The sequence below is a fragment of the Castanea sativa genome, chromosome 7 (genome assembly GCF_040712315.1).
Source record: "Castanea sativa cultivar Marrone di Chiusa Pesio chromosome 7, ASM4071231v1".
NCBI classification, from domain to species: domain Eukaryota; kingdom Viridiplantae; phylum Streptophyta; class Magnoliopsida; order Fagales; family Fagaceae; genus Castanea; species Castanea sativa.
The window spans coordinates 9,527,739-9,539,130 of NC_134019.1; the positions used below are offsets into that span (position 1 = coordinate 9,527,739).

The 11,392-nt window shown below is 34.8% G+C and overlaps 1 protein-coding gene across 1 annotated transcript; it reads left to right on the forward strand.

Moving 5' to 3' along the window:
• LOC142643670 (actin-related protein 2/3 complex subunit 2A) lies at nt 1-11,132 on the forward strand. The gene is made up of 10 exons (XM_075818371.1): nt 1-234; nt 324-390; nt 1,093-1,300; nt 4,853-5,022; nt 5,835-5,912; nt 6,317-6,449; nt 6,531-6,622; nt 7,837-7,893; nt 10,558-10,629; nt 10,784-11,132. The coding sequence occupies exons 1-10, from the start codon at nt 173-175 to the stop codon at nt 10,817-10,819; spliced, it is 975 nt and encodes a 324-aa protein (XP_075674486.1). The 5' UTR covers nt 1-172; the 3' UTR covers nt 10,820-11,132.
• The last annotated feature ends 260 nt before the right edge of the window (nt 11,133-11,392 follow it).

The window sequence follows — 11,392 nt, forward strand, 5'->3', positions numbered from 1 at the left end:
GCCGACGAGAGTTGAAGAAAATAAAAGACATGAAATGAGAGAATCTTCAAAGACCCAAAGCTGTAAGCAAAACAACAATAATAACAAACACTCGATGTTGTTTTGATCGCCCAAACAACTTGTCTTTACTTCACTCTCTCAAATTCACAGACAGACAGAGAGAGAGAAAGCGATGATACTGTTGCAATCTCATTCCAGATTTCTCCTCCAGACCTTGCTGAATCGCGTTCACAGGTTCGTTCCATTTCTCTCTCTCTCTCTCTTTCTTGCTTTCGAAATTCATTCATATATTTTATGTTTACATTTTTGATTCGATTGTGCAGTCTTGATAAAGCAGTGGAATTGGATTACAACTGGGTCGAGTTTGACGATGTTCGTTTCCACATTCAGGTCATTTTCACCTTCTTCCCTGTTTTTTTTTTTTTTTTTTTTTTTTTTTTGCTGTTTTGATTTTCTTTATTCAATGAAAGTTGTATCTTGAATCGATTTAATTTTATAAATTTTCATAATTTGTTTGAATTTTTGATAGAATAAAATGGTAGAAAAATGGAAAATAAGTTCTTACAACTTCAATTAATAGGGTCTAGTAAGGAAAATAATTAAATTTCACTTACCTAAAATTTAGGTCACATTTAGGTTGCATTTGGAATTGGCCTAAAAAATCATCTTTTTTTACTATTGATCTTATTTTTGATATTATTCAGTACTTTTTACTTTCAGCAAAAAGCTTTCAGTTTCAACTAAATAAATTGTTCTCAAATAGACTTTTAAACCTTTTCTTTTTTGATAAAAAGTTGGGGGAGTGGGGACTTGAACCCTAACGTCTCCGTTAAAAACACCATAAGGTGTCAGTTGAGTTACAAGGCACTTAGCTTAAACTTTAAAATAGATTTCCTGCAACCCCACTTTTTGCACTAGAATAACTGCTTATATAACTAATTTTATTAAATATGTGTACTTTATATTAATTAGATAGAGCCTTTGAACATAGTGTGTGAAGAGACTAGTAATTGTTTATTTGAATATGGTAGTTTTGTCATGTAGAGTATGAGTTTTGGGTTCTTTTAACTAAGCGCCAAAATTATATTGCAGGTGTCGTTGAAGAATTCCCACGTCTTGCTGTTATCAGTATCATTACCTTCTCCTCCTGCAGAAGCCATTTTCTTTAATGGGCTTCCATTTGGAGCCATTGAAGCTATAAAAGCTGCATATGGCGTGATTGTGCAAATTCTTGATCCTCCAAAGGATGGCTTTAATCTCACATTGAAACTGAATATGTCAAAACTTCCTCCAGATGAAGGTTCAACGAGTTCCTTTTCTAAGGTCATTATAAGCTTGCTGTAGTAGATATGCTGAAATATCTAGGATCACTTGTTAATCACGTCCATCTTCGCATATAATTTTTAAGACTGCTTGAAATATTTCTTTCACTTCATGAAAAGGGTTTTCTTTTAACAACTTTTCACCATTCATACATAACATAGGTAAAGTTTGTTTCAAGGATCAGTTCTGATGAACTAATAAGTGAAATGCTTAGAAGTTGTACTTGAGATGGTGTGACGTTCTGGAAGAATTTAAAAATGTTGGAACTTCAATGATTTCTCGTTTTATACACATATATGCCACTCTTATAAGTGTGGCCGCACGTATTTTAATATTTATGAAGTTCAAAGAAATCAATTTATGAACTGAAGAGATTACTGCTAGTTTGACCATATGTGTTGTATAGAACTTAAAGAATTTAATTCCCCTGTATCATCCTAACTTAGGTTCAATTAGTTGTATTATTCAATTCTTTTTGATGAAGCAATTCTGGGATGTGCTTCATTTGGGCTCTAATATTCATTTATTGACCTCTTTTGATTTTCTTTGTGATGGTTTAATTGGTGCTTATTCTACATCTTGAAATAGACTTAAATTCCTTCCCAGTAGATGCTGCTTGACCTTCTGAGAAGGTTTTGTGCAAAGCTAATAGAAAAACTTGCCCAGCAGAAGCACCTAAAAGGAATTCTTGGCATGGATGTGTGGCTAAAGGTTAGACTATGCTTAGGTGATCATCTGCCAATAGCAGTTCCTTTCTCAGTTTAGGTAACATTCCAGCTGGTGAATCATCTCCTTCTTTATTGGCCTATAGCTTATGAGCTGCGGACAATGGTGTATTGTTTGTTTGGATTTCAATGGGTTATGCCACAGAGGGTTCTCTATATGTTAGCCACATGGCACGGTACTTTCGGTAGGCATCATAATATAGCTTTTTGGAGGGCATTGCCGCATTAATGCAGTTTCTCTGGTGGGAACAGAAAGCTTTGAGGGATGTGAACTATCTATTCTTCAAATTAAATCTTTTTTCCTTCACACTTTATTGGATTGGAGTGTTGCTTTTCATTCTGTGCCCTATTTTACTTTGTTAGATATGTTCGAGCATTATAATTTGAGAATTTGATTGTACCTACTCCCTGAGTACAACCCCTGTGTACTTGGGTATATTTCATTCAATAAAATTTTCATTACTTAAAAAAAAAATTTTTATTGCAGTAATTTCCTTATCATATTCATGAACTCATGCTTCAAGCGGAATCTTTTTGGGTTATTATGCTCTCATTCAAATTTAGGGCGCAACAAACTCTAAGACTAGGAGAATATAAAAAGATTTGTGTATAACCTGTAACTCTGTTTTAACTGTATTGCATTAACTAGTGAATAAGTAAACCAACATTTCAATTCATTTTTGAAGTTCCAAAATTTTTTAGGCTGGTAACTGATTGTGACTATTCTCCGGGGTTCAAGCCAGTTTCTCAGGTTCAAAGTTAGATGCTTGCACTCAAGTGCTTATTAGAATTTTCCTCCCTATTGCTGCTAAGTGGTTATAAGAAATTGTCATTTTATCTCTCAATAGAAAATGGTGCGAAATTAAAAATGTCTTAATAGAGAATAGAAATATCAAGAAAGAAAGTGGATTACCATGTACAAGATAAGCTTTTAAAAGAAGACACTAGGATATATTCTTTCTTTGATCATAGGTTTTTCCCCTAAGCACTTTCCTTTGGTTAACAAAAAGAAAAACCTGTATAAAAGAAAGTAGAAATTTTTTTTTGGAGAAAAAAAGAAAAGAAAATAGAGTTGAACTAAAAGCAACGTGAATCACCATAGATGACCTTGTTAAATGGGAGCTAGGGATTGTTAATAGATGTATAATGTATAAGTGCAGTAGTTAAAAAGTTATGCACTTGTTGCATTGCATTGCCTTAAAGCTAGAGAGCTTAATCTTCTTGCCTCATTCAGTCAAGACAAGTGGTGTGGTTGTCATCAAAGAAAGGAGTGTTTGAGCTGAAATCATATTATACTATGCTCTTAGAGACCTATGCAGCCTAGTGGTTGGAGGCTTGGGATTAGCTATTGAACTAGACATCTTGGGGCCGATCCCTAATAGGAGTTCACCTAGATTACTTGATACGCGGTTTTGGTGAGTGGGGTCATGTATCCATGGTTTACTCCTTAGAGCTGGGTCCAAAGGGCCCTGCCTTGGTAGGTTCCATGTCATAAAAAAAAAAATAATAATGCTCTTAGAGGTCCTACAAGTTTCTTTCCCTTGGAAGAGCATCTAGATGGCTAAGTTGCCAAGAAATGTGACTTTTTTCGTGTGGACTGTGGTCCTTGGGAGAATTCTAACAGTTGATAACCATCATAAGCATTACATTTTAATAGTTGATTGGTGTTATGTGTAAATGCAGTGGGGAATCTATTGATCATTTGCTTCTCCATTGCTCTATGGCAACTGATATATAGTCCTTCATCTTTACTTTGGTTGGGCTGACTTTGGTGATGCCCAAATATATGATTGAACTGTTGGAAAGTTCACAAGGCCGGTTTGAGTGCCATAGAGGAGCCAAGGTGTGGTGAGCATTGATTTGGTTTGAAATTTTGTTTGTAGTGAGCTGAAATTCTTATTTTTTACATTCCTTGCATGAGTGGCATCAGGAGCAAGTTCAACCTCCTTGACAGAGTTCTTAGAATTCTTAGATCAGTTGAATTATCGATAATTAATGTTTTTCTTACTTTTTTCTTGCTCTTCCTACTAGGGTTGTGTCCCTTTGGCACTTTTTAAATTAATTTATTTACTTACCAAAAAAATCCCTGGGACAATTTATAACTCAAGTTCCAAAATGCTCTTCCACATGCCTTATTCACTTGTAGACCTTCCTATAATAGACTGTAGTTATAAATGCCATATTATATTGCTCAAAATTAAAGATCTGACATCAGGTGTGCAAATCGCCCTTGTGTTCAAAGCTGTAGATTTATGATATAATTTGAGTGACTGGCTACTGCATTTACTGTTTTGAAGCCCTATATGTCGGAAACTTATCTTATACAGCTGATCCCTCACAGCGTGTGGGACACACAAGCATGTTGTGAGGGAGCGGTTGCATACAGTCATTCCATGAGATACCACCTCCTAGAGGTCAGGATCATTCTTCCCATTTCCCAACCTGACTTATATTTGCTGCACCTACTGTTCTGAAGCCTTATTATTTGGATCATTATCCCCCTTTTACCATGCAGTCCAGGGCTTCTGTGCAGGCAGGAATGCTGAATGATGTTCTTAAAAATGCATCATGATTGATGCAAGTCATTGTGATTAACAATTGATTGTATTTTCACCTAACATATAAAAACTTAGAACAGTTTGTTTGATATAAATGCAGTGAAGTCTACCTTTGTTTAAGATTGTTTTCTATCATATAGTATTAAAACACACTTTTCATGTATTCGCTTATCTATTTTATTTATGTAATTGGTGGCTGAGTTTGTTGATGCTCTTTGGCACTTTTGTTTTGTTGATGTTGTGTAGAGTACAGACATACTCTTTTGGTAAAGATTGCATCTGTAAGGGAAGTGGTACTTGGAGCTCCATTGAGAGTAATTCTAAAAAAACTTGGTTCAAGAGTTGTTGCTCCTAATAAGGATCGACTGGTTGCCATTGTACATCGACCAAATGAGTCTTTTTTCCTGGTTCCTCAGGTAAAAATATCATCTCAACAGGCATTTCTTTCTTCTTTATACAACTTTGTTTAACCATTCAGGGGTTTATTTGTAGAAAGTAGTAGTATTCACTTGAAAGTTTTTGTGTGAAATAGTTTTACATGTAGTATTCTCCCTCTCTCCTTGAAATAATTCTTCAGCTTCAATTAATTTAGCATTTAGTTTATAGCTGACACAGCAAGAAGTCACAAATAAAGAACTGGCAATAGCAGAGATAGAACAGAACAGCTTCTACTTCAATTATTAAAAAAAAAAAAGTCAGAAAGCAATAAAATGGGTTAACTTCCTACATGTTTCTCACAAAGATCTCAATAACTCAAAAAGCTAAAACTGATCTCCCCCCCCCCCCCCCCCCCTCATCTGCATGTTTGTTTCAAAATAATTCTGGACTTCCTACAATGCTCTATACTTTCTGACAGCCTCTTCATTTAATAAAGCCAACAAATGACAACATAAAAAAAAATAATAATAATAAATGGCTTTGGAAATCCGAAAGCAAAAGTAAAATACTCTAGTATTCTAGATAATGAGAGCCCTGTCTCCTTCCTTTGGTCACTATTAAGTGTAGGCTGATCTTTTGCCGCATCAATATCATATTTTTGAATGAATATATATAAAATATTCAGTTAAAAATGTCTTTGCTCTACAGAGCCTCTAGTAATCTGCAATTCATTTGTGTATGCTTTCATTTCATCCATTCTTAGCTATATAAGGTTTTCATGCCCACTATTAGCTATAGAAGAAAAGTACTTGAAATTATGCTGACAAAATTCTGAAATGGTTTCTGCCAGGTTGAAAAGGTGACTGTTGTATATCCTATGAGATTCACGGACTCCATAGATATTGTTCTTGCAACTTCCTTCCTGCAGGTACAATAAATATATGATCTAAATTTATTGATCAAAGAGTACATTTGAAATAAAATGCAGATGTGGATTTTTTTTCTGGGAAAGATATGGCTGAACTGTCACATTTTGTTGATGGTCCTAGGAAGGCCAAAATTTACTTTATTGGTAAGCTACATACGCACCAAGTGGGCCTTGAACCCACAAGCTTACCCTCCATCCTATTATTATGGAAGGAGGAAGGACCATTTAAATTGGAGCATATTGGTCAACCTAGGGAATCCTTTCAAATATTGAATATTACAATTTTACCATATTTATGGTAATTCTATTGTTGACACTTCCAAGCATACCTTTCTGGTATGTGTTCTTTAATCTGTTCTTGGTTATTTCTAGTTTTTCACATTCAAGGTTTGTTTATATTTTAGGAGTTTGTGGAAGCAAGACGTACAGCTGGACTTAACAGTGCCCCTTCTTGTTTGTGGTCTCCTTCTCCTCCTCCAGAACTAGAGGGAGCTCCTGCTGAAGCATTATCGGCCAATGCAGGATTTGTGACATTTGGTAATGTAGAAAAATAGAGTTGTTTTATTTTCCTCTCCTTTTTCTCAATGTAACAGATTGCCATGTGTTCAACCAATGCAGTTATCTTCCCTCGTCATGTAGAAGGCAAAAAGCTGGACCATACTGTTTGGAGTTTATCAACATTTCACGCTTATGTTAGTTATCATGTTAAAGTGAGATTTCTTTTTTACCTAAATTGCCTGAATTCTTCGTTCTTTTGTCTGAAATTTTTTCACATGCTTGGGGAAATGTGAATTACAGAAAAAAAAAAAAAAACATGTGCATATGCTAGTCTCAATATTTATGACAAAGAAAGCAATGCACCTTCTTACACAGAGATTCCATATTGCATGTCAAAAATTTCTTAAGTATCATTTAGGTAAATGTACACATAATGATTAGTTTTGGCTGGAAATGGTACCTATATGAAAAAAATTTGGTTAGTGGTTAAAACTAATTGATAATTTGATGTGCTTTATTACATCAGACAAAATTCACCATTTGCTCTTGGATATGTTCACACAATTCAGTTTAAATCTATTTATGTTGTGGTTTTTTGGCTATATTATGTTCTAGTGAGGAGCATTTATTGTGTATGAACACCACTATAGATTTGTCATATTTTTAGCATGAGTATATGTCACTATGACCATTAGAGCATCCACAGCAGTGGAGGTAAAAATTTAGTTATTTGGCACAACAAAAAGTTACTTTATTTATTTTATCTACACACATGCTGCAGCAGTGGATCTATTTTAGCTTTCAACACAATAAAATAATATAAACATTACAATAAAATAAGATATATACTACAATAAAATAATATATCCATTACACAACCATCACAGCCACACACAACCAGGCAAGGAATAAAAAATTGTTTTTTTTTTTATAGCTCTAAGCTACAATGCACATCTATAGATAGATGTGCATTGTAGCAATGAAGCTAAAAAAAATAGCTATAGCTCCATTGCTGGATGGTGGTTTTTGTGTTTTGGTGGAGCTAAAATAGCTATATAGCTTTTTAGCTCCACTGCTACAAGTGCTCTTAGGGTACATGTTACTATGTTCACTCTACTTGTCATTGCCGCCCAGTGAGTGCTCTAGCTGGGGAAGGTGATAGGAGGTTTCATGCAGCACTTTTATTGTGTTTACTATAGTTGATCATGTATATGTTCACCATGCTCTCAGTTGAATAGATAATGGTAGATATTTGGCGTCATAAGTACAAGAGCTATAACATATTTTGATAATATGCTCTCATTTATCTTGAAATCTTTTGTTTTTGTAGCTCAACTGGCACCTTTTGGTGTTTCTAGCTTGTACCATGCTTTTTTCTTATTCCTTTCTTGATTGATTTAAATCTTTTCCATGCATATTCCTGCAGTGCTCGGAGGGTTTCATGCATACACGGATGCGGCGTCGTGTGGAATCTTTGATTCAGGTTCTTTCCTGTTTGATCAATCTCTATTTTTTTTTTTAATAGTTTTATGAAGTGTCCCTCTTAGTTTTATTATGTATTATTGTGATATATTATGCTTGATTTTGTTGAAGTAGGCCTTTTTAAGGAGATGATAGTGAATATCTTGAACTGTGTTTCAACAAAGTGCTCAGTCAAAAGAGAAAAGTTTTGAATCCAATCCTTCTTTAGATAAAATTGATGTGTAGTTGTACCAATATAAAAAAAGAATTGATGCACACTAAATAAATAAAAAGAATAGATTCCTAGTTTTACAAAGCATCCTATTTTGAGAAGCCACCTTTCCGGTGGGTTGTGATGTGAACAGACCATGCTAGGGCTGAGTTCATTTGGCTGGATTTTACTCAATAGGGTTAACCAGGCCCTTGTACCCAAACATTGTGCTATCACTGATTGGCATCCGAAGCACCCTAAATTGTCCCAAAACATCACCAAGTACACAAATTGTTCACAATTTCCAATTGACAACCCCGTATCAAGGAAGGGTTGAAGCTTTGAATAGGCCATGGACCCTAAACCAAGGAGCAACTCAGCAACCCAAACTCTTTTTGGTTTTTGTTGGGCAATCAAGAGAAGAGGGAGTAAAGGTTGTGAAGATGAAAATGAAGAGGGAGAAGAAGATTCAGAAGGATGAGGAGTTAACAAATAAAGGGAGAGAGTGCTCAATGTTAAGATCAGGTATGACCGTATGAGGAGACAGATATTAGTGTGGAGTCCTTTGCCGAACGAAAGGTTTCCAGCTTAAGAGCTACTATAGTGTCTAAGGAGGGGTGACCTACATTTTCCTTGGAGAAGTATGTGGAAATTTAGGGTCCCATCAAGGATGGCTTTCTTTTTATGGTGTGTGGCTTTGTGGAAGATCTTGACCGCCAATAACTTAAGGAGAATGGGCATCGTTATAATGGAGTGGTGTTTCATGTGTAAGAATTATAATTGGTCTTCATTGTCGGAAATCCTTATAATGGAGTATGGGAAGCTGAAGTGTTAGATTCTGAAATCCTCATATGATTGGTCTTCATTGTCTTCTTCGTTCCCAATTGTGGGTTCCTAGAAATTTTGGATTCCTTGAGCCTTCACTAGTTTTGTATTTTTCTGTTTTTCAATTGTTGCCTTCCTATTCTCTTTTATGATTGTGTTGTACTCTTATGTATTCTTCCTGTGCACTCAGCACCTTTTTTTTCAATCAATAAATTATTTCCTTATCAAAAAAAAAAAAAAAATCCTCATATTTACAAACTTACCGTTCACCATTAATGAGAAAACACTTGTTTCCCAATTTTTTCAATTTCGAACTGAACACAGAAAACACCTACACAATCACGCACACAATATATATATATATATATAAATTTTTTTTTTTCTTTTTTAGAATCAATCCTATAAGGCCCTCTACTTATTGCCAATTCTATTCCCATCTCTTCTTTTCTCACCAATTCGTTTCTTATCTACCTAGGTTGTTGAACATTTTAAAATGAATTTTGGTTTGCAATTATTGGGTTCAAATAGAATTAGTTTGATTAGATGTGACGTGTTATTGCTTGATTTTTGTGTTTTAGTTGGGCTTTCCTACCACCAAGCTTGATTTATTATGTATGTGCAATGAAGAGTGACAGATGTCAGTCACAGGTTTTGAAATGTCAATTTGCATGATTACATGATGCTACGTTTATGACTAATTTTTCTGCCTTTGACCTTGTCATTAGATGTTTTTGTTTTTTCCCCTGGTCTGAAGAGTATACTGTTTGATACTATGATGCATGGGAACCCATACATACATATGTTCTATTTGCTTATGGAGTTGTGATACTCTAGTAAGCTAGACAGAATTTATATTGTATTTGCATGGTACTGTTTTAAAAGAGTCTTTGGTACATATATTCTCATTTACATGTTAAGCTTTACTTTTCCTTGCGAAGTTTCTCTGGGTTAGGGGTTTGGCTTCCGTCCAGTGCTGCACCGGACATGATTTTGGACATGACATGTGGCAGAATTGGCCACATATTGGTCTCATGGCCTGTCCATTGCACTGGACCAAAAGCCTTGTCTTGGTTTTGAAATTTATATGTTTTGGTCACTGAATTGCTGTTGTTACTGTTTTTTACTTAATAAATTGTGACTCAATTTCAAGATAAAGAATATATAAGTAGAAGTCTGTGGTTGACCTTTTAGCATGTTGGCAAGGGAAGTTTGGTCGGCATCACAACAATATTACCTGGATGGCTGTTCCTCGTTTGATAAGATGCATTTGACAGGAGAGAAACAACCGGTGTTTTGAGGATTCTTAAAGGAAAATAATCGATATAAAACTTTTCTTTTTTAAAACATTATTAGATTGGATGTCTATCATAGGAAGCCGTTCAATTTCTTCAATTTATGATTTGATCGATGCTTGTAATTTGTGTTCTTGATTGTATTGAGCCCCAGATGTATACCTCATGTATGCTTGCGTGACTCTTTTTTTAATAGTTTGAATAGAATTTCCATTCCTAATCAAAAAAACAAAAATAGAGACACATTCACATGCATGCACACACAAGCAGAGCATTTACATTTACACTTAATTTTTTTTTTTTAAAGTAATTTTCTTTGTAGAGGCTTATAAAGAAGCATGAATGTGTTAATCTGTAGGCTCTAGATCGTGCAAAACCCAATGTGGAGAATTCGAAGAAAACGGCACAAAGCAGGTCCTTCAAACGACTGGTATGTTGTGTGGATACTTATTTTAAAATGCTTTAACAACGTATTGTCATGATTTTTGACTTACCTTGCTTCTTTTTTTTTTTTTTTTTTTTTGTCCTTTCCGAAATTTTTTTACACTGATATTAACAAACAAATTCCATAAACTGGATCGTAGAGCCTCAATGAAGCAAGGACCAATTCAAAGTCATAAGGGATCACTGGATATAAGAGGAAATGCTCCCATTTGGAACCTAAGAAGCTCATTGTCCAAGGCATTGCTTGCAATATTCAGGGAAGATTGCTGCAAGTGCTTGTATTTTATTCTCTAATGAAAGAAAAAAGAAGAAAAAAAGAAAGAAAAGAGAAGTGCCTATTTATTCAGTTGCTAATATACTACAATTTTGTTTGAAGTTGACTGCATTTGAACCAGAATTTGTTATTTTGTTCAAGTGTTATAGTAGTATTCTCATTCCCAGTTTGAAAAATTAATCTAATCATCCCCACATTAATCTGTTGTTAACATTTCAATGGAGCTATGTATGGAACTGAGTTACTTGGGTGACATGCTCTCTTGCTCCGATGTTCACTCTCTGCACTGCATGCAAGGTCTGAAGCTCCTGTAGATTCTTGTGTGGAATTTGATGCTCATGTAATTTATAATGTGAGGCTCTCACTTCAGGTATGTTTTATTTTATTATCCATTCTCCAGTTTGGGAGTTTATAGTTTCTTTGGGAATGGGAAATGAATGCAAAAGAAAGTTTTTTTAAAAGATGAATTCCGTTT

What these genes read in the sequence shown, in the direction of transcription:
- LOC142643670 (XM_075818371.1), top strand. Translation starts at nt 173, where the DNA reads ATGATACTGTTGCAATCTCATTCCAGATTTCTCCTCCAGACCTTGCTG. An exon ending in ATGTTCGTTTCCACATTCAG is followed by an intron (nt 391 to 1,092) that starts GTCATTTTCACC and finishes ATTATATTGCAG; the next exon opens with GTGTCGTTGAAGAATTCCCA. An exon ending in GCAGGTCCTTCAAACGACTG is followed by an intron (nt 10,630 to 10,783) that starts GTATGTTGTGTG and finishes ACTGGATCGTAG; the next exon opens with AGCCTCAATGAAGCAAGGAC.